Here is a 27,939-nt window from a genome sequence, read left to right on the forward strand (position 1 = left end):
AGTCATGCAAAGAAAGCTCAGAGTATGTTCAGGAGCTGCAAAACCCAGGAACATGTTAAAATCGGTTATTAGAGTATGTAAGGCGAAGAAAGCTCACCTTCAAATTATCTTGGCTGATGAACGAATTACCTCTCTTAAACGGAAAACCAGCACAAGACAAAACCAAACAAAACCCAAACACCCGCTCCGCCACCCCTGCAACAAAAACCTTTCTCAATACTCCAGGGAATCTTATAAAAAAGTGTCATTGTGGCAGCTACTAATTTTAGGGGAAAAAATTTCTTCAAGCGAGCAGTTTCATCCCTCACCCGCCCTGCCAAAAAAATAACCCCTCGGGGGCGGAGGGGTGCAGCAGCCTTTCGGGAGAGGCTCCAGGTGGAAACCCTCGACAATATTCAAAGCATGAGTGATCCCAGAACCAAACTGCGTGTGCATGACTCGGGGTGCCACTGAAGAGGTAACCAGCACAACAAAGAGACAGGACTACACTTGGGTGACACTGGGCACTGCAGTTTTCACAGTACAGCCCGTTAGAAGTCTCCTGTCTGAAAAATGTTATCTCAGAAATGTAACCAAAGAAGTGGTTTGTGTTGTTCTTTGAATGCAAATGCCAACCTAAAACGATTAACATTAAAAGAGGTTAAAGACCAACAAAACCACACGCATTAGTACCTGATTGTATGCCACATTAATAGTACACCAGTCTGGGGAAATTTTTTTCAACTACTAGAGAAAACCAACAGAAATCCAAGGACTGATTACACTCTTTTAGGAATGACTCAGTATCATCGGGACAAACACAGAGTTTAAAAGTGCACATTCGTAAAGATAGCCATAGAATTGAAACATTTATAAATATTTATTGTAAAAAAATCCAAATATTAAAAAATAAATAGTATGTTCAGACACACAATAAAACAGTCCTTCATTACCAAACATGTCATGAAGGAAAAAATGGAATATAGAAGTCTAGAAAGAGATACAACATATTAACATTGCAAATGCTTTTGTATTTTTGTTTGTTTGTGAGCTACGTTTTCAGAGGCTTCTTCTTTGTACAGTTCACAAAGAATTTGGTAGATTTTCCCATAAAATGACAAGATCCAGAATTAATAATAATAATAACAACAACAATAACAGTAATAATAATAAAATATCCACTCCACTGCAGTTTGACTCTGTCTTTACTCAGGAAAAGCCCCATTTAATTAATGGGATTTCTTAGAATGGCAGTATTGGGCTCAGATCGTTCTGTAACAACTAGAACAGAAGTACACGGAAGAGTTACAATTTCAAGGAATTCTTGTTACGAACAGAGCATTGTGTGATCTCCAGTAAGAAACTACTAAATAAACCTTGATAGGGAAATCAATTCAGTATTCACCATGATGTTTATAAATGAAGATACAAAAGGGATGCAGTTTGACTATCTTTACACTTACAGACAATAAAACATGAGAGCATATGGAAGCCATCTCTTTGAATGCATCAACAACTTCGATACGTTGCACTATATACATGCTTAATAGCTATTCGGACTGCTAAAGTGATCAAAGTCTTTACTCTTACGTCTACACTTTTGCTTTCGCTCTAATGGAAAGAAAACGGGTTTTGGTCACATACTGGTGTTAATGAAACCCAACATTTCTGCCTTCTCTCAAGATTCGCATTCTGTGCAGCATATGTGTAGGTATAATCTATTAGACGGAAAAGTTCAGAGGATAAAATGCAAAAAATTGGACATCACTTCAACTTTCGAACAGTAAGGTCACACGTCTATGGAGATCTACACATAGAGTTTCACACAGCCACAGCCACATATATCCAGATGTATGTCTATACAGATTCGATAGTTTGGTGTTTTCTGCACCCTCTGGGCCCCTAAAGTTATCTTTAAAAGTTTGATTTTATCTCTTTAGAAACGGTTTAAAGCTAACGGGCAGAGAGAGTTTGACAGAGAGGAGAACAAATCGCTGACAAAGAACCTTTTACGTTTCATCAGCGTTGTTAGGACGACGAGTAGGAATTTCTCAGATAATAACTCCCACTTCAAAGATTTCTCAGCTCAATAGAAATTGGCCCATCCTTTTTATTCAACCACAAGGGCTGGCACTAAAGACGACTCAACTGTTTGAAATTTTTTTCATCGTGTTTATTTTTCCCCTATTCACTAGGGTACTTGGATAAAATAAACAACAAGACAATTACTGAAACATGGACTTCTAACTTTCCCGGGCCCACGGCCCAGTGCCCATGGCCCCGGCCGTGCGGGTGTCAAGTTCCTCCCTCACCGCGGATCCTCCGCTTGCTGCCGCGCAGTGCCGGCCAGGCAGGGCAGGACGGGAAGGAGGGCACGGGCGGCTCCCCTCGGCCCTCGGCCCTCTTTCCCGGGTTCTGGGGGAACTTCCATCAGCACACTTACTCCTTGGGGCCGAGGCAGACCAAGGCGGGGTCTTTCGGTTCCCCTGCGAGGGTTGGAGGTGGGTGGAGAGAGGGAAACACTTCTCAAGCTTTGTGGCTGGGTTTTGCTGTGAGAAGCTGGTCAGAAGTGCTGGTCAGAGGGGACGGAAGCTTTCACCGAGCCTCGCTGGCAGCCCTTTACTTTGGGGAGAAGGAGAGCAGGGCTACAATGCCTGTCTTGGGGGCAGGGAGAAGCCCAGTAAAGCCCAACTCCGCCAAAGTGCATTCGGTGGAGGAAGTCTGTCTCTAGCGGGGAGCAGATTGAGTGTATTAAGCTAGCATGAAACCAAAGGTCAGTGCAAATGTATCTTAATAGACTGTCTCAAATGGAGTGTGCCTCCTTTGAAGGCCGCTTGCTATTGCTCTCCTCATTACCATAGCGATCCTAACGTGGCATGCTGATGCACCATAAAACTCACACTTTCAACCCCAAAATCAGGCCCTTTGAACAACCCGAGCTTGATTAGACCTTTCTCCTTTTCTTTTCCCCCTTAAAAACCATTTCCTTGCCTTTAGAAACTCGCCCTCAAATCCCAAACGCATTCTCTGATCCCGGCAGAAAGCAGAAACAAAAGTGAGCTGAGGCGACAGTTCAAGCAGGCCTTTTCTTCCTGACAGTCTTATCCATTTTTATTATGGTCTGGAACAAGTGCCCTGTTCGCGTGGGTTTTGTTTACCGGAAATTAAATGAAAATGATTTAGTTCGCGTCAAACAAAAATATATACTTGTATACACAAGAAAAAGGGCCTGTTAGATGTAAATATTATGTCCTTAATGAAAAGCCTGGACGTGCTCCAGACTTCGCCTTTCACTATTTAAGTATGACTTGCCTATTGCCATAGAAATCCTAACTTACCATGAAGATTCACCGTTGTGAAGAAATACTTCTTTGTACGAGCTTGCTTTGATGTCTAAGGCATAAGATTCAGGCTTTCAGCTGCGTCTGTCTAGATTACCTTGAGAGCAACGGGGTAGGCATCTGTAACAAGCAAATGAAAAATTAAAGGTGATTAGCCTGCACATCCAAATACTTCTGTAAATAGAGAAATAAGTAAATAAACAGATCTCAGGACACGATGGAAACATCCTCCTCGCCCGCAGATGGCTTCTGTATCTCTTGATTTTCGTGACACAAGTTTCAGAAGCTGCAGAGGGTCACAATTCTCCCCTCGTTTAGGCTTGATTGTCCCATCTAGGTAATTCTCTACGTGTATTAACGGCAGGGACACGCTTTTGTCCATATTCGAGGCGTTTAAATAAGAAAGTTATCGAATCCGGGCAGTGAGTAAGAGATCCCTGACCCAGGGAGGAAAACTAAGCTGCATCATCAAGGAGGGTGCTGGGCGCAAGCATGTTTTTAGCCACTGTCCAGTTTATTATTTTCCTGTAGATTATATGTGTATGTGTGTGTGTGTGTGTATGCACACACACACGCACATACTTGTGTGTGTGCATATAGACACACACATACACATATACATACACATACTTGTGTGTGTGCGTGTGTGTACAGTTGTAACACATCAACTCCAGCCACCTGGGCTCAGAGGTGATGCATCAAACACGAGAAGATGCAGTTACAGCAGCCTTCTGTCTGCACTCAGCAAGCCACCGAAACCTCTTAAAACAGCCCATGCTATTTATTTGCCTATACTATCTGGTATTCTTAAACATCATTAAAGCAATTTAAATGGAACCATCCGGCAGTTTCAAGCTGCCCCAGTGAAGAGGTTTGTTTATTTATTTTGGGGTTCCCCCCTCTTGCTTATTTCTCTGAATCAGGATAGTGAACCTCGTAGGACTAGTTTGAAGCTCTAGGGGAGGATAAAGGTACAAAAGCTGCGTTGCTGGTCCGGCACCAGCGTCTATCACCAGAGCTGTTCGCAGAGCACCCGCCGTGGAGCAGAGGTCCTGGGTACCCAGGCTGCCAGGGGGCTGCCCGGCCTCGGCCTTTGCTATGACGTCACGGAGTGGGGTCTGTCCCTCCTCTGTTGCCCCCCTCCCCCACCCTTTTCCCCTCCTCCACTCCCCGTCCCCCCACCCGCCAGGAGCCCCAGCGTCCACGGTTCAACGGGAGCCACACTCGGGGTGGGGACCGGCATGTTTGGGTATTATAAGTCATTACCAGTGGGAGCTAAAATGGACAGTCAATCATCGCACCCCCCCTGGGCTTTTCCTTATTAACGAGTATTGGTGGGGGGGAGGGGATAGGATATGTCTATATGTATTTACATACAGCAAGAGGGGAAAGTAGAGATTCTTTCCAGAAACGTCCATTGAACGGGTTAATTAATCAAAGAATTTAATGGATCCATTTGGTACAATCCAGTAACAAATCGTGTATTTTTTTTTTTTCTTTAAAAACAACACTCAAAATTGTGTATGAACAGAACACTGCAGCTCATGGCACTGGTGACAAGAGAAAACCTGTACAGCCAAAATCTGTATGAAACCACTTTGAACCTGCTGGGAAGGAAAAAGGAAGGAGAGGAAAGGAAAAATTAATGGAAAGGGAAAAGGGAAGGAAAGGAAATAGGAAAGCAAAAAGGAAGGGTGAAAGGGGGAAGGGAAGGGGAAGGGGAAGGGGAAAGGGAAGGGGAAGAGGAAGGGAAAGGGAAAGGGGAAGGGGAAGGGGAAGGGGAAGGGGAAGGGGAAGGGGAAGGGGAAGGGGAAGGGGAAGGGGAAGGGGAAAGGGAAGGGGAGGAAAGGGGAAAGGAAAGGAAAGGAAAGGAAAGGAAAGGAAAGGAAAGGAAAGGAAAGGAAAGGAAAGGAAAGGAAAGAGGAAAGGAAAGGAAAGGAAAGGAAAGGGGAAAGGAAAGGAAAGGAAAAGGAAAGGAAAGGAAAGGAAAGGAAAGGAAAGGAAAGGAAAGAGGAAAGGAAAGGAAAGGAAAGGAAAGGAAAGGAAAGGAAAGGACCGTCAAGGAAAGGCAAAGGAAAGGAAAGGGGCAAATTAGTGGGCTTGTAAACAGATTGGAGCAAGACAGTCGGAGGAGAGGGGTGTGTGGCACGGGGGGAGGAGGTGGCAGCTCCCCGGCCGAGGCGAGAGCAGCCCTTCCGAGTGCGAGGTGTCGGGAGCTGGGCCCCGCCGCCAGGCCACCCGCGTACTCGGCAGCGCGTCGTCTCTCGCTCTGCCAAGCGCCTCTCTCCTCTCCCGCTCGGCCTCCCTGTGCCCTGGAGCAGCGCTCTCCGGCCCCGGCCAGGCGAGGGCCGTCCGTCGCTGCTCCCTGGCTAGCAGCGGGGCCGGGGCTCGCCGCGGGGGCGCGGCGGGGGAGGGGTGGCGGGGGTCGGCAGGAGCCCGCGGGGCCCCGCTCCCTGACACACGTACCATTCACTCAGGTTGGCGGCGGGCTGCGCGGGCGCGGAGAGCTCTGCGTGGGAACAGGAGGCGGGGGGCTCCCGGCCGGAGTCCGAGGAAGGGGACACCAGTGAGGGCGTGGAGGACTCGTAGCCGGAGCTGGGAGGAGGGGATTTGCAGTGCACTTTCATGTGTTTTCTCAGGGAGCTGGGGTGGGTGTAGGACTTGTCGCAGCCTCTCACTTTGCAGTTGTAGGGTTTGTCGCTGGTGTGGACGTGCGAGTGTTTCTTCCTGTCGCTGCTGTTGGCGAAGCGTCTGTCACAGCCCTCGAATTCACATTTGAAAGGCTTTTCCCCTGCAGGAGGCAATGGGCGAGGACAGTCATTAAGGCGGCGGCCGCGGGGCAGGGAGTGGCGCTGCCCGGAACCCTCCCCAAACCTGCATCCTCCCTGGGCCCCTCTCCTCTGCCTTGGCAAGGCTCCTTTCCCTGGGGCTGCTCGCCTCTGGCCTCCGCCTGCCCCCGCGTCACCGGCCCTGCCCTTCCCCGCCCGCCCCGCCGAGTTCCCGCGCCGCCGCTGCTTCGTGCCCCCTCGGGTGCACAGTCGGCTCCACACCATGAGTGCCCTGTCCGGGCAGCTTCTCCTCCCCTTTCCCCTGCCTAGTGTGCCACCGTGGGGTTTTGTGCAAAAGACAGAGCTCAATGATAAGGAAAACTTAGAGGCCAAGTGCTTGTTCTAAGCAAGCATCGTGTGTTGCCCCCGCAGACTTCGTCCTGCAGAAAGTGTGGTCAGTGATTTATCCCAGGAAAGGTTTTTTACTTTAAATGCGTTTCCCACAATCTCTCAGGTGCATCTTCGCAACCTGGCTAGATCACATCCCATCGACTCCATATTTGCACTGATTAGAATCCCGTGAAAGGTTCGCATTCCCCCTCCTTTCCCCTCTCCCCAGTTTGCTGATACTGTCTGTTAAGGCACAAAAATCTTTCAAAAGAACATTGATTTGTGGGGACAAAACGATAGAGATTCAGCAGGAAGATGACTAGGCCTGTGCACAACACTGTCGTGAGGGTAGAATTGATTCCCTTTTCATTTGAACCTACTCAGTCATGGAAGGAATTGCGATCAGGATTAATCTGTCTGGTAATATGATAAGTGACGTTAATCTTAATAGAAATATAATCGTGTTGTTGAAGTCCTGTGAAAGTTTAACCTCGGATCGTATGGACAGGGCATGGTACATGATATATAGGAAGCTTTCAAGGAAACACGCCACAGACAGCTTTGAGGTGAAATGATGACTACATTATTGTCACTGATAATAAACAAACTGCAAAATCCTACTCGCCAAGAAGTACTCGGGTCTTGAACCCATCAAGAATGAAAATAACCTCCTTATTCGCCCATAAACCGAAAAGTGCCAAAGCGCAGAGGGCACCACAAAAATATGCTGCCGAGCCTTAAATGTGAAGTGCAAACAAAGCCAGTGTGTGCACCATCATGGCGTATGTGGTCGAAAAGACTTCCGATATTTGTAAAACCTTCCAGGCCATGTTATTTTCGAATCCGTTAGTTTTGTTTCCCCCCCCCCCTTCCTCAGTTTGCCACGATTAAGTTTCGGAGGGATGTAGCCCACCTCGTGCTCGGCTGTGAACAGAGGCACATAAAGGAAGGCATTCCAAATATTTCACATGAATGAACTTTATGCAAGGTGGGTGGGAAAAAGCTCACGGCTCCGCGTCTGAAGTATGTCCCTTATGAACTGTAATAATCAATGTGGAGCTCTCACATCCTGCACCGCTAACATTTGCACAGAGTAACATTAGCAGAGAGATAGGTAAATACCTGGCATGACAGGGAAAGGGGGAAGAGGTTAAAAATAAGGTCTCTTAGAAAAAGATGCGACACCTATAACAAAATACTGTCGACATAACAGCGGTAGATATGCGTATAATACCACGTACTCATACAATCTAATTACACTTTCACCTACGGACCTTCAGCATCTAAGTTGAGACAACAAATCAAGGATATTAGCGCAGTACAAGCAAGCAGTAAGTTAGGAGACCCCAGGGAAAGCCATCCTCATAAGCACTCTGCTTGTGCATAGTGAGTTACATTCAAGTAAAAGCAGGCTGCGGCGCTTTCCGCTTTCCCGAGAGTTGAAAAATGTCCAACTTCGCTTAACTCCCTGAAAGAGTCACTGAAAAGTCCCTCCGTACAGTCAGGTTTCAAGTGGGAAGAGGGCAGCATTTTCTCAGCTGCCTGGCTTGCATTCTTTGAACGCCTCCATAAAGAGGAACCATCCGAACCATTTGCAAGTATTCCTTTCGCGAGCAGGTTTTCTTACGTGGAAATCCCTACCCGGCAGGGAAAGGACATTTTAGAGGTCCTGGCTGCCGCAGCCCGGGTACGGAGGTGCAGCCACGCAGAAAGCACCGCGGGCGATGGAGAAGCGCAGGATCTCAACCGCCATTTTGCCCCCATACTTGTAGTTGGGCAAAAGTGTTCAGTGAAATTCAGCTTGGAAATTGTGGCATAATCCCCCTTCTCCGGGAGTGGATTAAGGTATTTACCAACTTCTCCGGGGGGGTGATGGGGGGGGGGGGGGGGGAACCGGAGGTGGCGGCCCCCGAGCTGCGAGCGGGGCGCGGGGGTGGCGGGGGCCGCCTGTGAGGGAGCGGGGCTCCGTCCCACGCCTCGCACTATTGTTCCTGGCCTGCTGGGAAGGCGGCGAAGTGATCCCTTCCCGTCCTGCTCGTCCTGCTGCCGCCGCCTTAACGGCCTTATCCTCCAGCCTGGAAAATTCGCACGTCGCCAGAAATCCCTCTGCCTGCTCCCCAGCCTCGGAGAAATCAGAAGTCATTAATATTTGAGGAGGCAATAATTTTCCTGTTGAATCTGGAACTGTCTTCATGAATAATTCGTAGCGAGTTCTATTAGGGTTTGAGAAACATTGCGTTTTTGACAACTTCTGGGTGTTTAATAGAAACGGTGGAACCATAAAGGCCCTGCAGGAGTTTTCACAATACAGCAATTAATCACCGGGAAAGTTAAAGCGAAAAGTACAGACGAACGGAATGATGTTTAATAAACGCAAACCTCCGATCTCGGGTTTGCCCTGAACCTGCCTCTCCGATGTAGGTCAGTTTTCCCAAGAATTTAACCATTTTCTGCTTCAGAGATTTCAAACAGTGAGGCCGTTAAAGAGCAGTAAAAGTTTGTTTACTTAAGAAAAACACTGTCATTAAGAGATGAGCTCTCCCGGTTAATGGCCGTACCTGTGCTGATCCGACAAGGAGCTGGCTCCGATACAAGTTATGTGACCCGGGGAATACTCCTTTCTCTTCGGAAAAGAAGCAGAGGAACACAACTTTGCTATTGCTCGCCCCCCGCTCCCCTCCCCTACACACAGACGAGCTATTCAAAGAGCGATAGAAAAATAATTAGGTGACGAGTGACGGTCGCTGTAAAATCTCTGTGCTATGTATAGATGATAGGGATATTAAATTAGTAGACATTCTGCATATTATATCACGTCGAGTTAAATCATAAAATGCAACTCCTGAAAGGTCAAGCCCTGCACCGAGCATGGGGGAAGGGGAGTTTTATGAACTGCAAGGTGAAAAAAAAATCATTTGGCTGCTAGCAGATCTTACAATAGGATTATGTAGTTTCCCTTGCAGTGCATAAGGCTGTAGAGAAGGGTGTTGGAGGTGGAAAACCCTACACTGGAACAGATTAAATTTTCTAAAAAGGCTTATTTCTTATCTTCTTCTACAGAGGGGAAAAAATTAGAAGGAAGAGGGGAGGGGGAAAAAAAAAAGAAAAGAAAAGGGGGGAAAAAAAGAGCCTGAGCTACAGACTAAAAACACCGGCTGCTAAACTAATTAATACAACTTCACAAGCTGGTTCTGAAAGTGTGAAAACTTTCTACGTGCAATTTCATTAATTATAAATGCTTTCCTGGCCGGAAGAATTCAAACGTAGTTTTGCAAGATCGTCCATTGGAGTTACTTTATTTTCTGAACTAACAGATGTTTCTGACACATGTCCCAATTTCGCTTAGCAGAACTGCAAATGACATTTCAAAACGTAAAGGCTGAAACAATACCGGGTTTTCTTTTCCTTTTTTTTTTTACCCTCCCGAGAATAAGAACTTGCAGCAGCTCCCCATATTTGCGAATGCAGAGAGTCTTTGGAAGGCAATGCTCATTAAAAATGTCAGTGTTATTCAGATCAAACATTTGAAACTCCCTCTGCCCAAAACAAAACTGTTGAACGAAAAGGTCGCAGCTGTGTTATTCTCACAACGTTCGAGCAGCATCATCTCAGCGACATCAGTCAAAACTGACTAGACAAGTTGTAACTTCTATTGTTCACTTTTAATTTGTGAGCTTGCACAATGATTTCATTTTTTTTCCCCAACCACTTTAAATTGCCAAAAAAAAAAAAACCAACCCCAAAACAAAAACCAACCCCCCCCCCCAAAAAAAAAAAAGCCCCAAAAAATCCTCGCCTGTGTGAATAAGCAGAAATAGTCGAATAGTAGTTATATCACCCTACGTTTACACAGATCTACCTGCACAAACATTACAGAAACGTCTCGGCAAAACTAGGAAAAAATATGGATGAGAATTCTGAGATTTGTACTATCTCTCCCTTTCCCCCACCCCACCCCTTCCCCATTTCTCCCCCCTCCTCCAAACGGTAAAGAAGCAAACAAATCTGAGAATTTATTTTTCCAGAAGTACTTGGCGTGCATTCAATAACAACGCAAAGGATACATTGAAAACAAAATAAAGCAAAACAGTATGATGAATAACAGAGAGAGAGAGTAAAGAGAGCTGTACATACTGACCTGTATGAGTTCTTTTGTGTATTTTGAGATTCTCTGATCTGGCAAAGACTTTGCCACAGCCTGGGAAAGGGCAAGGGAAAGGTTTTTCACCTGTGTGGACTCTGATGTGATTTACAAGTTTATATTTGGCCTTGAAAGGTTTCCCTTCTCTTGGACATTCTTCCCAGAAACATATGTGATTGGACTGCTCGGGTCCTCCAACGTGCTCCACTGTGACATGAGTCACCAGCTCGTGCATCGTGCTGAAAGTTTTCGAGCATAATTTTTTGGGAGACTGGTCCAACTCAATCCACTTACAGATGAGTTCCTGTTTGATGGGCTGCCTCATGTAACGAAAGAAGGCACCCGGGCCGTGGTGTGGAGCCAGATTCACGTTCAGATTCATGCCACTGTAGCTATGAAGAGAAGAAGCAGGAAAAGGATCTGTCCTGGAGGCTGGTACTTGAGTGAAATGTTCAGACCTGGCGTACATATCTCCAGGTAACCCCAGTCTTATCTGTCCGTTTAGATGGCCACCTGGAGCTGCATGGGGAGGCTGCTCATGGAGTCCAGTGAACAGAGAGGGATTCCCAGCTTCTGAGTGGTGGTGGTGACCATGGTGTCCTGGGTAGCTACCTGTTGTTGAGACAAACAGTCCGTGGTGAGAACTTGCAGCGGGATGCTGCTCAGTCAGCCCTGGCATGAGTGAGGCCGGCAGGTCTCTGCGTATGAAGAAGTCCCTACCTGCTGCCAGAGCCTGGGCTGGGTGAGAGACGGGGTAAGGGGTTGCTGCTGACTGCGCCGGGCCAAACGCTCCCCTTTGACTAGAGACCACCTCGACTTGGCCTGCCATATGATGATGATGATGATGATGATGATGGTGGTGGTGGTGGTGGTGGAGCTGGTGATGGGGATGAGGGGCAGGGCTGAGCTTAAGGGCCGCTGGGTGATGCTGAGAAGGAGGATGGTGGCGGTGCCCCATGTATTCTGGATGGAGCGGCCCGAGGCGGGACTCGGCGACGTGCTCCCCCGGCTGCGTGGGCGCCATGGCGTGGGGGTGCCCGGCAAAGCCCGGGAAGCTTGTCATGCTTTGAGGGGGGTGGTGGTGGCGAGGAGCCCCCGCCAAGTCTACTAATCTCAGCGCCGTGTTCCGCCTGGAGAGAGCAGCAGGGTCCGTCATTGGGATCCCCAGAGCATCCAAGCTCATTAGCTTCTAAGGCTAAAAAGTCACCTGACGGCGGGAGAAGAGAGACACAGAGTAGGGGGGAAACTATGTATATATTTTTTTTTTTTTTTTTTTTTTTTTTTTTTTTTTTGTTAATTTCTTCCCCCAAAAAAGTTTCCCGGTTCCGCTGCCCCTGCGGCGGGGCTCAAGGGCGAAACTGCCAGCGGGTGGGCTCTGCGGGGCCGGCGGGGGCTCTCTTTTGGCGGCGGCGGGCCGGGGAGGTCCCCTCGTGCGGCCCGTCCCCCCGCGGGGCCAGCAGGGAGCCCCACGCGGCGCGGGGTGGCCGCGGGACGGAATGGGATGGGGCGGGACGGGGCGCGGGTGGCCCCATACCGCCTCCGGACCGCCGCGCCGGCCCCGCCGGCCAAACAATCACTGTGCCTCCCTATTGGCTGTCGCTGCGGTGGCGTCACCGGTGACAGGTCCTGCCGCTGACTGAAAGGTTCTCGCCGTGCCGTGGGGGGTGTGTGCGGGGTGTGCGAGCCGGCTACGCATGCGCCGCCGCCCGGCGGCCCCCTTCTCGCGGTTCCCGCCCCACGAGGCCACTCAGCCCGGCCCCGGGGCACGGCCGAGCCCGCGGCCCCATCACGGTCCGGTGGCAGGAAGCCCTCCCCAGGGTCTTACCCCTGGGCCGCTCTGGCCCCGCCATTGGAACGCTGCCGACCTTCCGCCAACGGGCTGCGGCCATGGGGGAACAAAGCCGAGGCGGGTGGGGGAAACATATGCAAGAGTACCGCGGCCGCACGTCCCGGCTTTTGTCCGTTCCCGCTGCCCTGCCCCGAGGCGGGAGGCAGCCCGCAGTGTTACCCCCCCGGGAGAGCCCCGGCAGCCCCCCCAGTCCTTGCCACCCATCCTGATTCACGGGATGCGAGGTGGCCTCACGCCTACCGCGGATGCGGGCCCCAGGCCAACCTGCGGCTCCCCTCCACTTGTTGACAGCTCGGGGAGCGGGCCCTTCTCCGGCAGAGCCGGTGGCCGGAGCCCTACCGTCAACTGGCGGGCTGGGCGTGCGCGTCTGGCTGCTGCTAGAGCAGCTGAACTGCTGACCGAGCCCTGACAAAGGATTCCTGGAAAACTCCCCGTCCCCTTCTCTGTTGGCAAGTTCTAGCAATTATTTGGTTGCTGGCTGCTGGATCAACGCGAGGAGTCATGATGCTCAGAATGTATCTGAGTGTTTAACCCAGAAGAGGGAGTCTCTTTCCCTTTCCCTTTCATGCACACTTACAGGGTAGTTCCATGTAAAAATCTCCATCTTTGGCTTGATGGAAAAGCATTGCAAATGGACTCATTTCTGATACTTCTCGTCTGAAGGAAAAAACAACCCTGCAGGGTATATATGGCTAATGATGAAAGTATAGGTTAGGGGTTCATCTGAGGCCTTATAGTTTTAGAAAAGCTTAGGGCTTTGGAACAGAAGGAAACATCTACTTAGATTTTCTAAGAGGGGGATTGGAAACGTAAAAGAAGTAAATTAAACATGGCAAAAGATTCTTTGGCTTCAAGAAAGAAAAACACAGATGTAAATATCTGCCCACTGTATTATTACAGAACTCGGATCCTGACTTAAAGTTACTCCATCAGTCTTACAAAATAAAGCAACAATTAATTCTCTACCCATTCTATCAAACTCTCAGCATCTTAATACATTGACTTGACGTTAACTTGCCATTGGATACTGTACTGCGTGCACACCAGGTAGAGCTCCCAGAGTGGAATTTTGCATCTCCTTAAAAATTCAACAGTATTAGCAATCAATAGGGTTTATGCTAAGCAGTAAAGCAAGAAACTGTTTGGCAACGTCAGCTCAGCTGCTCTCATAACAGAATCTACCAGCCAATGGTCAAAACTCACAAGATTAAACTGTAGAACACATGGAACAACATATGGGACAATTTTATCATAGCTTTCCATACTTTGGAATAGCTGCAGTTACATATTTTGGCTTTTCTTGGCTTTCACCATATTTCCCCTGTAACACAAGGCTGATATTCAGGTAACTAGCTATAGATACGTTTTCATGTACATCTTTCTGAGTGGAGATGATGAAAAGTGACAAATGATGCAATTACCTCTCCATCCTTACATAACATGTTTACGCAGGCACTTTAAATCACACACCACCCTCACAATATCTCAACTTTCAAGTCTAGTTGCTCTACAAAATGGATTTGACAGTCCTATTAATGACCATCTCAATAGGAGTGCACCGAAGATACAAACGTTAGGAAGTATGAATCTGTTACTTACAAACATACTGAGAGTGTGAATTCCAAATAAAGCAGCTTTCCTCATACCTCCTTAAAACACTGCAACTCTACACACTTGTTATCCATCAATTCTGCCACTTTTCAGTCAAGGGAGGAAACATCTGGAACGGTTTATCAATTTTTAAAAATGTCATAACTGGTTTGTCCTAAGCTCATTTAAAATATTTGAGAGTTTCTCATCAGGTACTCAAGGCTCTCATCTCGCCCCTCACCCAGGGCTCTTTCTCACTCCCTTTTCCAGGCAGTTCAGGAGAACCGGGCCTTCGGTGTCTCTCACTGTTAGGTGAAGTTGGTGTGAGCCCCGGTTTCACGGGGGGGGTGGGGGGGTGTGAGGGTTGGAGCGGGGCCGGGGGCGGGCGGAGGCCGCCACATGACAGGGGGGAGGCGGAGAAACGGGGAAGAGGTGGGGATCCGGACCAGATCCAGCCGAGCCCCGTGCATCTCCCAGGACGTTTTGAAAACTTCAATGTCTGTCTGTGCAGCCCTTTGGCAGCTTGAGCTCATACGGGTGCCACTTAAGGGATGACCGAGATCTCATGTTTCTTGGTAGCAGCCTGAGACTTATTGGACCAGATAAGCCAGGCTCTCGGCAAACTCTCAAATGTGTCGACATCAGCTTATGCAGGGAATTTTAAACATTATTATTTATTTAATTATTATTATTTGCTTTCCAACCCATCTGGCTACAGTAAGGGCATCCCGTTCTAGAGTGCCCTCAGGATGCATGATCTGGATAAACCCGGAGCCTTTCCAGAGAGAAAAACAAGATTACTCAAGCAGCAGAACAGAAACATCCTGAGCTGAAGCTGCAACTCAGACGTCAGAGCAATTCGACAGCGCAATGCATATATATCACATCTACAGGATAGGTTTTATAGTGTAGATCTTATGTAGAGGCAAGTGAAGTTTAGAGGAACCACAATGCTCTCTTGAGTGAGCAGCTTGTTCACGAGTACAAATTTTCTCGAAGCTGCTGTGTTTCAGCTACCAGCCCTCGGCCCCAAAGCCTGCCCGCGCTGGAGGAGTGCTTTAGAAAGGTGACATGTTGTATGGGCTAGCCGTAAGCACTTCTCCCCTTAGCTGCCCTCGTCCGACCCTGCAGCTGGCCCAGCTCTCTCGGGGGGGACGCGAGCTGGCCCCACACATCCGGGCTTTGCCCTGAGAGGGGAGCAAAGTTGTCCCCCTGCTTCCTGCCTTTCCGTGCCCGACCCGGCGCTTTACTTGCCCACACCTCGGGGATGCGGGACCGAGACGGGCAGCCCCAACCCTCCGGCCCTTGAGTGAAGCCCCGCTCCGTGCAGGACGGCTGCCAGGGCCTGCGGTATGGAAACTAAGCTGCACATGCCTTTGTGGTAGACACCGGGAATGGGGACAGCTCCAGCTGCTGGACGGCTATACAGACCCAACACACTTTGCCTTGATTTTTGTTAGGAATCTACCTACACAGCAAGGCGTTTATCTGTATTTCTGGTTTTGCCGGAGAAAGAGCTTACTGTGAAGGTGAGGTGCAAAGTTTCAGAAAGCCAAATGTCTGTGCTCTTTGCCTCGGCGCCAAATCCCGTTCACCCTTAGAGTTATGCTCAGCGCAAGGAACAGTTCCTGCCTTAGGAAACATCGGGAAGATTAAAATCTGCCCTTCACCTTTTCTTGTTATCCTCCACTCCTGAATGCTGAAACTTCTCTTCCCAATGAGCCAGCTAAAAACTTTCTAGCCAGTGCTCGAGGGGTGGATGGGGCAGGACGAACTCTCCAGACAGCAGGTTCTAGGGGTTAAGCTCAGACTTCAACTCCCGGACTAGAGGAGGGGAGCAGATTAATCTGAAAATCTAATATGTACTTGAGAAATGGAAAAATTAAAATAATAGAAACAGAAGGGATCGAGAAGTCACCATGTGCAATTCCTTATCCCCAGACTCCCACCACGCAGGAAAGGATGAGGGAGTCAGCGAGTGACACAGGGACAGGCGCAGGACCTGAGCCTGAGTCTCTGGCTGCCCGACAGAAGGCACCTCTGTTTAGGAAGGATTGGTTTAAGAAAGCTTTCAATAATTCCAGCGTCTTCTCCGAGAGAAGAGGAGAGGATACCAGATAGCTCGGGAGCACACTACCTTTGTTTCTAGTCCCTTGTCCCATTCCCACTGAAGGCGATTTCTTTTTTTCAGAGTTCCCGGATAATGGGAACTCAGATAGAAGGCGAGCAGAGGGCTGTGCCTAGGTTTGCCTCTCACTTTTTGTGACCTAGAGCTACCCTAAGACAAGTAAATCATATGCTTATTTGAAATAGAATATTTCATTCAGTACCTCAAGATTAAGGTATTCCTGTCAGATAAGCTGTCAGTCGCTAACTACTTAGACACCACATTGTGGAAGCCTGGTATCCCTGGTAAAGATGATACATATCGTGTAAACCCCATCAACAAGATCAAAGTCTTCTTCTTTAATAGGATCCAATACATGTCAAACCTCATTCCAATCAAATCGTCCGTAAATGAATTCAAGATGAATATGTCATAGAATAATGTGACAGTGCAATCACATGGGGTCAGGGGTTGTTGTTTCAATGAGAGAGTCGTCAAATATTAATTCTAGAACCTCCAAATTAATAGGCATTGGGCAGGATTAGACAGCTGCTGATGGGGAGTTGTGTTGCTGATTTGTGTTTATGCAAGAACATTAAACACTAAGATGAAAAAAAAAATACTGTTTTCCCTGAACTGGAAAAAAAAACAACCAACCAACAAAGCCACTATATTTTAACTTACTTGTCTTTTCCAGGATGTTTCTGTGAAGTCTTTTTCTTTTCCTTATTAGAAGGGGAGTCTTGTGCCTCATTTCCTGAGTTCGTTCCTGTTTGGAGAAAGAAGTGGAGATATGAAATGTGTGATATGAAATGAATAAAGCACACACACACATATATATGACTCGACCATGACAGATTCAAAAAGAAAAGGAAACAAACAAACAAACAAACCAAAACACAAGAGTTAAGCAGTGAAGGTGGAGGGAAGAGAGGCTTTCTCCGAGGGGAAACTGGAGACTGTCTCCCTGGTAAAGCAGCACATGTTTTATAGAGTCATGAAGTTTCCATGGCTGATTTAGGGAAAAAAAAAAAAAAATAATGGAAGGACATCTTTTCAGTTCTCCTTTGATCTGACATTCACCTTCTGGCAGGCTATTGTAAGGCAGGTTTTTACCAACTCGACTATATTGTTTACAGATCTTTCCCTCCCGAAATTTAATTTTGGACTGTCTCAGAGTTTCCAGGGCAAGTTGTTGTCTCAGCAAGGATTAGTATAGTACCACCCTGGCACTTCTCCCTGCCTATAATTTTCAGCTTGCTCTTTGCACTCTGCAAGGCAGAACGCTGCCTCTGCTGCAGGCAGAACTTTGCACAGCTTTCTCTGAGCGGCAGCAGTAACTCTGAGAGTAGAGCTGGGGTTTGATGCAGTGGCTGAGTCTGAAGTTTTGCAGGTATCTTTGAAATGTTCAGAGGGTTTTGTTTGTTTTGTTTCATGCTGCTTTTTGCCTATTTTTTTTTTAATTATTCCAGAAAAGCACACTGTAATCCATAATCAGTTAGTTCAAAGGAGATTATTATCATTGTTGTTGTTACTATTATTATGGAGACTCCAGGGCTGGTAAATAAAAATCTATAGTAATACAAATAATTGATGATGTTAATTATGAAACTTCATCAGCATATCACAGTCATACTCTATCACAAATAATTTGATGTTTTCAGGGTTTTCACTGCTGCGATGAAAATTACTGCTGGGGAAAAAAAAAAAGAAAAAAGAACTAGAGGAACCCCTTAGGAATTATATTTTCTAGTCAACTTACATTCATCCTCACAAGTTTATGAAATTAGAGCAGCAAACACTGCCCCACTAGCGAGAGGTTTGGAGGAGCTGTGTTTTATTGGTTAGGATGGGAGGCTGGAGGAGTGCTCACTTCCCAAACATTTGCCAAAACTTGTTGAAACTGGACAAGAAAAAAAAAAAACAAACACCAAAAAACCCCCAATATCAACACCCCCGCCAAAAAAAAAACCAACCCCAAAAAACAAACAAAAAAACCCCCAACACCAACAAAACAACCCCAAACCCTCTGCATTTAATATTTAAAGTATTTGCCAGATGACAAAAAACGAAGGTACAACAGTTGTGTGTTTCAGAGTAAATATTGACTAAAACTCTGGCTGGACCTCGCACGCCTCGGTCATTTAGGCAGTGTCACTGGGGAAGCGGGAGGATGAGGATAACTCATCTCCCCGAGCTGCTCGGATCACAGCTGGGTCGAGCCTCGGGGCTGTAGTGAGCGGTATAAGACCTTACCAGGGTCCTACCCTGGGACCAGGGGCGCGAGAAGCCGCAGCCCGCGCTGGCGGGACCTGCCTCCCTTCCCCAGATGTTCACCCCACACCCAGCCAAAGGTGCAGCGGCAGAGCGGGGCCGGGGGCAGCAGTCGTCCCCGCCGGAGCCCGGCCGCCCTGAGCTGGTTTGACGGCGTTGCCCCAGGATGCGTGGGCTTGCCCGGGTATGCGGCAGCGTGGACGGCATGTGCCCCGCCGCCATCTGCTTGTCACGCAACATATGCTTAACGTGGCCGCTTAGGGTGAAGGGAGAGCTCGCCGAGGAAGTCTCGGTGAGGAAATCAAGTTCCTTGGCACCGGATGGAGGGAGCCCTTAGCCCAGCTCGTAGAACGGAGTCTGGGCACTGCCGGGCTGTCCGGACCTGAAGGACGGAATGACAAAGGCGCAGCGGGGCGGGGGTCCCAGGGGTGCCGGCGCCTGGGGCTGCCACATGGAGCTGGGCTCAGGTCGGAGGTCACCCTCGAGGCCATCACCCTCAGCGAGCATTTGGGAGCATCCTCCTTTGCCCAGGCGGCTCCGGGCGCGTGGTGGCCCCTCAGGGACGGGACCGAATTCGTATCCCCTCCGCGGAGTCAAATTGGAACGGCCACCCGCTCCTTTGGCAGTTCCCCTGGCTCTGCCTGCGGGAGGGTTGAGGGGGGGTGAAGGGGGCCGGCCGGGCTCCCGGGATCCGTCCCTCCTGCACCCGCCTATAAAGAAGGGCGTGCGACGCCGAAGCGCCGTCTCCCCCGGCGCGCCCCCGTGGCACCGGGCGCGGTGGTGGGCGAGGCGCTGGGCGGGGAGCGCGTCCCCCGGGACGCCTCCCCAAGCGCTCCCCATTGTCAGGATTTCTCACTCTGCCTTCGGCCGCGGGACCCAGCCGGACCCGCCGCCTCCCAGCCTGGCCGCTATCGAGGCTGGAAGAGCCTCCGCCCGGCTCCGTGGACCCCCACCACCTCGCCTTGCCTGTAGTGTGAGATCAGCCCCACCCCAGACTCAGGGGGGCGTCACGGCGTCCAGTGGAGGGTGCCAGAGCCCCCCCTCGAAGACGCCGGGCGCTTCTCCCTCCGCCAGCCCCTGCCCGCCGAGGTATGCCGCTGGGGCTGGCCCCGTGTGGGTGAGGGGCAGCTGAGGCATTGCCCCCGCGCATAGCGGGTGTCCATCCCTTCTTCCTGGAGGTGGCCAAGCCTCCTCTCGCCGGGGCCTCCCTTAGGACAGGGAGCTCTGGTGCAGCCCTTGGGGCAGGCAGTGGGGGCTAACCAGCTCTCTGCTCCCAGGCACTTACCCCTGCAACCTGTTGAAGCTTTCCCCTCATTTCTAAACGGTCAGAAATAAAATTAAAAAAAAAAAAAAAAAAAAAAAAAAAAAAGACGGGGGGAGGGGGGGGAGGAAAAAAAAATAAAGAATAAAAAAAAGAAAACAGTAATTTCCCCCTCCCCCCCCCCCGCCCCCCAAACCCACCACCTCTTTGGCGCTTCCATCGAGGCGGTCATCCTTCATTTCTTCTTTTCTTGCTTTCTGGAAGCAGTTAGGGAATGTATGATGAAGCAGAAATGAGCCGTCAGGATGATATTTTAATGGCTTATATGTCACGTTGGTGCATGTGGCTTTGAACTGGAGCAGCTTTCGTTTCCTGCAGAGAGCGCGCCGCAAATCCCACTTGATAACTTCTACAACCCACAACATTTTTTTTTTTTTTTTTGCATTCACTCTTACGCTGTATATTTAGATACCCTTCCTAAAAATACCCTCTCGCCTGTCTTCTCGTGTATTTTGCACCGAACTAGAATGATCACTGTGTTCCCCCCTCACTGTGAGTAGGCTAGCACTGGACTACCTAACTTCTAATGCCATCGCCGCGAAGACTTCACAATAACGCTGACAGCTCTGTCCTTTGCTTACTTTTAGAGCCAGATCCAGAAAGTAACGTAACATCCACAAAAAAAAAAGACCACCTCTGCATACAGGAGGGCTCCTAGAGCAGACAAACCTGTTGCTATAAGCTATGGCAATTCCTGCGAATTGATTTGGCAGAATAAATGCAGACGTGTAGATTCAGCCCAGCGCTATTCTGAAAAAAATTTGAAAGCCTCCCCAGATCCAAGGGAAAGTACATAATACATCTGCTTTGAAAGCGATCACTCATGAAGCACAGGCAAACTGCATCTGCAGATAAAGTGCCCTGGAACATTCTTTCAAGGCGTATCAAAGTTTTTTTTTTGTTGTTGTTTGTTTGCTTGTTTTCTGGGCGCAATGGACATTTTTATACCTATCGCAATGAGACAGCTCTCAGCCGAGAGGGGTTTGCGCAGCAGCACTGCTGCTCTGATTCCCCAGTACCTGCGCAGCATATTGCTTTACCAGCGCCTTTAATTAGAGAGGATGAGTTTAAAGTTTCTTTGTTTGCCATTAGGAATTGGAGGGGCTCGGATTGAGCTGTGAAGGAGGCAAGTGAAGGGCTGAACAAAGGCGAAATGGAAAGAGCCCGACTCTTAGAGATCTTTTGGTGTTTTCGTTACTAGAAAATAATTAGAGCTAATGAATATGCAGGCGACTGAGCAAATAAATAATTTGCCAGTTTAATACATATACACGTACCCATGGTCACATTCGTAAGTGTAGATATACACAGGCACACAGAGTCGTCTACATTTTAAAGTTTCACAAGATCTTTTTTTTTCTCCTTAGTGCCGAAGCATCGTTTTAAATATTGTGCAAATGTTGCTTAGCTTAATCGATTAAGCCACAAAGGTTTTCTGCTTTTAAATACCATACTTATACCTTTCAACAATCATTTTAATATATAGTCAATGGCTCTTTGTAGTGAGAACAAAAAAGAACTATCCGCAGTTTTTCAATAGACTTTGAGCTGGGGAAAGACAGGTTAATCGAGGGTTGCATCTAGAAAACAACCAAGTGTTGTATGTTTGCACTGAATCCAAGTGTCTGCATTTTTCTAACTAAATCAAAGGGAGTGTTATTTCTTTTTCTGCTCACTCATCTGAAGGTAAGTAAATTTTCTCTGGCGATCAAAAGCCTGGTCAGCAACAAAGACACCGCCTGCTTTTTCCACCGTCCTGGTGTGGCAAGTTGAGGAATTTCAATAACTGCGACAAGGGTGACTGATTTGTGAACTAGAAAAGGTTTGAATGTCAGAAAATTTACATTGCTCCCATCGAGGATTTTAAATAAATAAATAAATAAATAAATAAATAAATAAATAAATAAAAAAAATAACCCGGGAGTTTCATGCAGAAGAAGGAGAAACAATGTATGTTTGGGAAATTTACAGTTCTACCTGAATGAAAGAGACTCCGTAAAAAGAGAGAGCGAGATAAAGAGAAAGGGACAGGGAAAGGAGAAAGAAAATAACAAAAAAAAGAGGCGAAACAACAACAAAAGTACAAAGTTCTCACCCACCTGCGTTTTGATGGGTGCAGAAAACAAGATTTATTTCAGAAATCTGATGGAGGGATAAAGTCAGCTACCCAGAGAAATCACGCCTAGTGCTTAAAAATAAAATCAAATGCACCCAGCATCTACTCTCGCAGAGCTTCAGTTTTAAACAAGCGGAAAACAACTTCAAAAGAAGCGAGTCTCTACGGGGTTTCTCTTTTCAAAGCCTAAAAAGTTGCTCAGTGATCTTAAAAATTCTGGATCACCAAGAAATCATCATTAGCATCATTACCAGAGTGCTGGAGAAAAAGGGACAGAGAGGGAGAAAGTGGGAGAAAAGAACCTTAATAATAATAATCAAAGATTTTTCTTTTTTTTTTTTTTCCCCTTTCCCCTTAGCACACATACACACAAAAAGATGCGCTGGAAATATTTTCGTGAAGAGAGGAAAAAAAAAAACAAAACCAAAAACCCCACACCAAACAACCAAGGAAAGAAAAAAAAAAAAAAAAAAAAGCTTTATATATATTAAAAAAAAAAAAAAAGTTGGTACTCCTGCAGCCCTGTTTGTCAGCCTGGATGTCAGGGCGCGCACAATACCTGCGATTGATGAGGCGGAGGAGCCAATCAGCGGCGGGAGGCGGCAGTGCGCGCCCCTCGTTGGCGGGGCTGGGGGGAGTTACGCGGGGAAGGGGGAGCCGCCGCCGACCAATGAGCGCCCACGTCCGCCTGCACGTCGCTCCGCCCCCGGCTCCCATTCATCAAGGGGGGGGACGGTGTCGTCTTTTCAATTCATTTATCTGCAGGAATGATTGCCGCTATCAGTCTCGCGTTCACCGCCCGGCTGAGGAGGTGAAAGTTTCTCCCCAGGAAGATAAACCGCAAAAGACAATATTGTGCATGATTTGCGCCTTTTTTTTGCAAAGCGGGGAAAAAAAAAAAAAAAAAAAAAAAAGGCCCCCCCAAAAAAATCGGGGAGAGTGTGGGGAAGCTCGAAGAGGAGAGAGAAACAACCTCTCGGCCACTTTGCAACATTCCTATAGCCAAAATAATCACTGAAGGAAGTTTCTTTTTTTTTTTTTTTTTGTTTTGGTGTTTTTTTTTTTTCTTCTGCTCGTGTTGATCTCTCTGCGTTATTGTTATTTGCAGCCAGTTTATTTTTGAGCCCACCCAACCCCCCCCTCCCCACTTGAACCTCCCTGAAAAGTCAAAGCAGAGAGACAGTGAATATTTTTTGGCACATTTTTATTATTATTATTTGCAACTGAGAAGATCTCTTCCCCTTTTCCGTACCAGCCTCTTTTTTTTTTTTTTTTTTTTTCCTCCTTTCTCTCCCCCCCTTTTTTTTTCTTCTTCCCCCTGCGCTGATGCTGAATGGGGTGTTTTTGATGTGGTTGCTTTGGTGGTGATCGTCGCTGACTTTCCAAAGAGGGTGTTTTCGCCGCTGCTGCTGCTGCTTCTCTCCGCGTTGTGTGTGTGCGCGCGTGCTTTTTTTTTGGTTGCTGCATCGACGCTGGGAAGATGCTTCTGGATGCTGGACCGCAGTATCCCGCCATAGGAGTCACTACCTTCGGATCCTCTCGCCACCACTCCACGGCCGATGTCACGGACAGAGAAGTGGGGCTGGGGATCAACCCCTTCGCCGACGGCATGGGCGCTTTCAAAATCAACCCCAGCACCCACGAACTGGCCTCGGCCGGCCAGACCGCCTTCACCTCGCAGGCTCCCGGCTACGCGGCGGCGGCCCTGGGGCACCACCACCACCCGACCCATGTCAGCTCCTACTCCAGCGCCGCCTTCAACTCCACCCGGGACTTTCTATTCCGCAACCGCGGCTTCGGGGAGGCGGCGGCCGCCAGCGCCCAGCACAGCCTCTTCGCCTCCGCCGCCGGCAGCTTCGCCGGACCCCACGGACACACGGATGCCGCCGGACATATACTTTTCCCAGGGCTGCACGAGCAAGCCACCAGCCACGCTTCGCCTAACGTGGTGAACGGGCAGATGCGCCTGGGCTTTTCGGGAGACATGTACGGCAGACCTGACCAGTACGGCCAGGTCACCAGCCCCCGCTCCGAGCACTACGCCTCGACCCAGCTGCACGGCTACGGCCACATGAACATGAACATGGCAGCTCACCACGGGGCAGGGGCCTTCTTTCGTTACATGAGGCAGCCCATCAAACAGGAACTCATCTGTAAGTGGATTGAGCCTGAGCAATTGTCAAATCCCAAAAAGTCCTGCAACAAAACTTTCAGCACGATGCACGAGCTGGTGACTCATGTCACAGTGGAGCACGTTGGAGGACCCGAGCAGTCCAATCACATATGTTTCTGGGAAGAATGTCCAAGAGAAGGGAAACCTTTCAAGGCCAAATATAAACTTGTAAATCACATCAGAGTCCACACAGGTGAAAAACCTTTCCCTTGCCCTTTCCCAGGCTGTGGCAAAGTCTTTGCCAGATCAGAGAATCTCAAAATACACAAAAGAACTCATACAGGTACAGTAACCTTCTCTGTAGCTTTTCTTTCTGTAAGTGGAAGCGCCGAGCGCCGGGGCCGATGGTGGGGGGGTGTCGGGGTGTGGGGGGGTTGGGAAGCCCGGCCGCTCCTTGACTGAAGGCCGGGCTGGAACGGGAGTATGGTCCAGAGACACCGATTTTTCCAGTCGAGGCAGGATCGGGACTCTGCTGCAAAATGGGCTCGATCACAGCCACGCCAGCAGCAGCGGCAACAACAACAAAAAAAGAAAATTACCTTTGCCGAGACAGAATGGAAGAAAGGCAGGGTTTGCTGTTAGGATTGTTAGAGCGGGGGGGGGGGGGGTGGGGTGCATGTGTGTGGATAACAGCAGCAACCTGTCCTGTTTAAATTTATAGGTTTTAATTAATTGTTATTCGGCAGTTTTGACTGTGGCATGATGAGAATTGTGCTAAATATCGCAGGCAGCTCATCCGTCTCCCTTCAGCAGTTCAGGGCTTGGTAAATATTTAATTCCGAAGAGTGATTTTAAATAAACCGAGACGGGCGCGTTAGTGTGTTATTGTTGTGTGGAAGGCTCCGAGATCCCTAAGAACTTTTCCCCATCGCGGGATGTGGAAATGCAGCAGCCTCTGGCTGGGAGAGCTCTCTCCCACCCGCTCCCACCCCCAAGCGCCGAAAGCCAGCGCCGCTTTCCCCAGCGCTTTTGCAGAGGAGTGGTGGGGCTGCGTTTTATTCCCTGCCGGGATAATTTTCAAAAATGCAGGAAAATACAGAGAAGAGGGTTGGGGTTTGTGGGAGTGTGAAATATAACGGGAATAAGCTATAAAAATGGAAACTAGACACTGAGGATCGCGTGTAAATAGCACCACTCTTGCTCTCTCTCTCGGAGCATTGCGAGGAGAGGTGCCCAGGGATGGGGCTGCAAATGAACTCGCCCTTCCCAATGGGGGAAAAAAAAAAGAGAAAAAAAGGATGAAAGAAAGAAGTTATTTAGCTCCCCGCTCACACTCCTCCGAAACGGGCACTGAGCAGGGGTGAGAGTAACGGAGGACAGAGAAGAGAAGCAGTGGGTTGTGATTTGAATATCGCCGAAGTTAGAAAGTTGCAAGTGTTCGAAATCGAGAGCTGGACCTCCAGTCCGACGGTGCAATGGGGACAATGAGCGATCCTGCTGACCCTGCTTAATCAGATTCATTTTCCCCCCACCCTCCCTTTCCCTCTGCAATAGGTGAAAAACCATTTAAGTGTGAGTTCGAGGGCTGTGACAGGCGCTTTGCGAACAGCAGTGACCGCAAAAAGCACATGCATGTGCACACTTCCGACAAGCCCTATCTCTGCAAAATGTGTGACAAGTCCTACACGCACCCCAGCTCCCTCAGAAAGCACATGAAGGTAATTGGAGGCTGCCTGATGTGCGGGGCTCGAAAACCGCCGCGGGTCTGGCCGGGTAAAGGGCTGCGGGGACGGCGGGCAGGAGCGCTCTGGCCATGGGGCGGCGGTTCCTGCGGGCGGAACGCGGCCCGCGGCCGGCTGCCGGGCTGGTTGTGGGGCTAGGCGCTGCTGTGGCCCGGCCCAAGCGCCCGCCCAGGGTCCACCGGGGTGCGCCGCCCCTGCCCGGCCGCGATCAGCCCTGGCCCCTTGGGTAGGGCCTTCTATCGGTGCGTTTTGTCCGGGGAGGGGAGAGGGGGCAGTGCTAGGAGGCAGCCGGCGGGTGCTGCCCGGGCCTTCTTGGCCTGGCAGGGGCAGGGGCCTGGGGGGTGCCCCGCGGGAATGCTGGAGTGCTGGGTTCCGTTGTTTGGAGCACCCTCAGCCGAAGGCAGCCGCCGCCAAGGCCTCTGTACTCCGCCGCTCTCTATTTCTGCCCGGGTTTTCTCTTACAGGTCCATGAATCATCCTCGCAGGGGTCCCAGCCTTCGCCAGCCGCCAGCTCAGGCTACGAGTCCTCCACCCCTCCAACCATCGTGTCTCCATCCACAGAAAACCAGACTGCCAGCTCCTTATCCCCTTCCTCCTCCGCAGTCCACCACACGTCCAGCCACAGCACGCTTACATCAAATTTTAACGAATGGTACGTCTAAACCGCTAAAACAAAACAACAAAAAACACAAACCGAAACAAAACAAAAAAAAGCCCCAAGCGAGCAAACAAATACCCTATTTAAAGACTCCAAAAATAATGAACACTTTGAAATAAGAATTTAAATGAGCAAACAAAAATAAAATGCTGCCAGTAGACCCAGGACTGAGTAATATGAAGACTTCATTTTTTTTAAAAAGGTTTTCTTCCTTTTTTTACCTCTGTTTTTATTTCTCTTTCCACCCTTCCTTTTTTTTTTTCTCTCTCTCTCTTTTTTTTACCCCCTCCCCCCCCCTCCTTTTTGGACTGTACTGCTCTGTTCCAAGGCTTGGTAGGTGAAGGGTTTAGTAGAATGCATAAGAAGACAAGGTTACCAGGGCAAATGCCAACTGTGTAGGGCTTTACTGGAAACCACTGATTAGAGATCTCCAACTGCATGTCTGCTCGGGCAGCGGCCTTCCCCCACATCCCCTCTTGTAAATACAGAATTAATAGCTTCGAAAACAAAACAACAAAAAAAAAATTGTACTGTTTGATTTTGTAAATAGTTATATCGCAAGTTGAATAAGGGGATATGTGGATTTGTGGTCTTTGCATATATGTGGGGGGAGGGGTGGGGGGCGGGAGCGGCGGCGGGGGGGCAGAGGTGGTGGGGGGGCAGAGGGAAGAGGTAGAAATTCAACTATTTGTACTGAATGGCAAGAATGTTCTAGTAAATGTGTACCAAAATGTGAATTACTTTGTATTATTACAGTCTAAACGTCGATCTAACAGAATATTATTGGTATTAATGTGCTTTTTTGTATAAAGTGCAACATTTTGTCCCAAAGTCCAGTCTAAGTAGTGCAGTAAAATGTTGTTACACGTCCTGTCAAGAAATTCGTATAGTGAAAGCCTGGATCTGCGTGTCAAACTGTTACATTTGTTTATGTAAAGTGATATTAAAAAAAAAAAGGAAAAAAAAAGAAAAAAAAAATATAAACTATATCTGTCCATTGCTTTTGGCAAATACAAGAACATAATGTATATAAATCCTAATTTCCATATTTATCCGCATGTAAAGGTCCGGTTATACATGTTACAAGATATTCAATATTTATGGCTAGAAGAATTGGTATGTAAAATTTAGTTTACAGAACTGTTTGGTAACATTTCGTACCTTATTAAAGATTCTTAAATCCCATGAATTGTGGTAGGAATTATTATTCGCTAAGTCAACCTGCTGCAACTCCAACTAGCTTTAGGATATTAGAATAAAACTGTCCCAGTTTTTCACTGCTTTCCATTATGTCATCACTAAAGCAGCGAAGGTGATATAAATGTGATAAATGAAAGGATCCCTGCTGGCATTACTATAGTGTGTAATTAGTATTTATATCAAAATTTATGAAACAAATTTTCGGCCGCAGTATAATTTAAATGACCTTTGCAGACATAGAATAACAACCATAAAAATAACAGAAATAGATTGCATATGCTACATAAATATTAATGTGGGGAGTTATTACATGAGAAGTGCTGCACTCCACTACTGCCCATGTATCTGCA

The 27,939-nt window shown here is 48.4% G+C and overlaps 2 protein-coding genes across 13 annotated transcripts; one reads left to right on the plus strand and one right to left on the minus strand.

Annotated features, from left to right (window-relative positions):
* Positions 1 to 881: 881 nt before the first annotated feature.
* ZIC4 (Zic family member 4) lies at positions 882 to 20,130 on the minus strand. Of its 12 annotated transcripts, none has more exons than XR_010988198.1 (5): positions 11,340 to 11,838; positions 10,617 to 11,231; positions 5,787 to 6,111; positions 3,318 to 3,440; positions 882 to 2,465 (listed from the first exon to the last, which is right to left on the minus strand). XR_010988198.1 is itself a non-coding variant. In XM_068145570.1 (4 exons), coding segments are annotated over exons 1-4 (1,404 nt in total). In that variant the 5' UTR covers positions 11,803 to 11,838; the 3' UTR covers positions 882 to 3,439. The 12 variants fall into 12 exon arrangements, 9 of the variants coding, with proteins under 9 accessions (XP_068001671.1, XP_068001674.1, XP_068001672.1 ...); XR_010988197.1 differs by having other exon boundaries at positions 882 to 2,601; XR_010988196.1 differs by having other exon boundaries at positions 882 to 3,114.
* Positions 20,131 to 22,621: 2,491 nt separating this feature from the next.
* LOC137444625 (zinc finger protein ZIC 1) lies at positions 22,622 to 27,004 on the plus strand. The gene is made up of 3 exons (XM_068145578.1): positions 22,622 to 24,332; positions 25,544 to 25,707; positions 26,196 to 27,004. The coding sequence occupies exons 1-3, from the start codon at positions 23,357 to 23,359 to the stop codon at positions 26,391 to 26,393; spliced, it is 1,338 nt and encodes a 445-aa protein (XP_068001679.1). The 5' UTR covers positions 22,622 to 23,356; the 3' UTR covers positions 26,394 to 27,004.
* The last annotated feature ends 935 nt before the right edge of the window (positions 27,005 to 27,939 follow it).

Source organism: Melanerpes formicivorus, unplaced genomic scaffold (genome assembly GCF_026170545.1).
Source record: "Melanerpes formicivorus ecotype bairdi unplaced genomic scaffold, bMelFor1.0.p_v2 SCAF_12, whole genome shotgun sequence".
Taxonomy (NCBI): domain Eukaryota; kingdom Metazoa; phylum Chordata; class Aves; order Piciformes; family Picidae; genus Melanerpes; species Melanerpes formicivorus.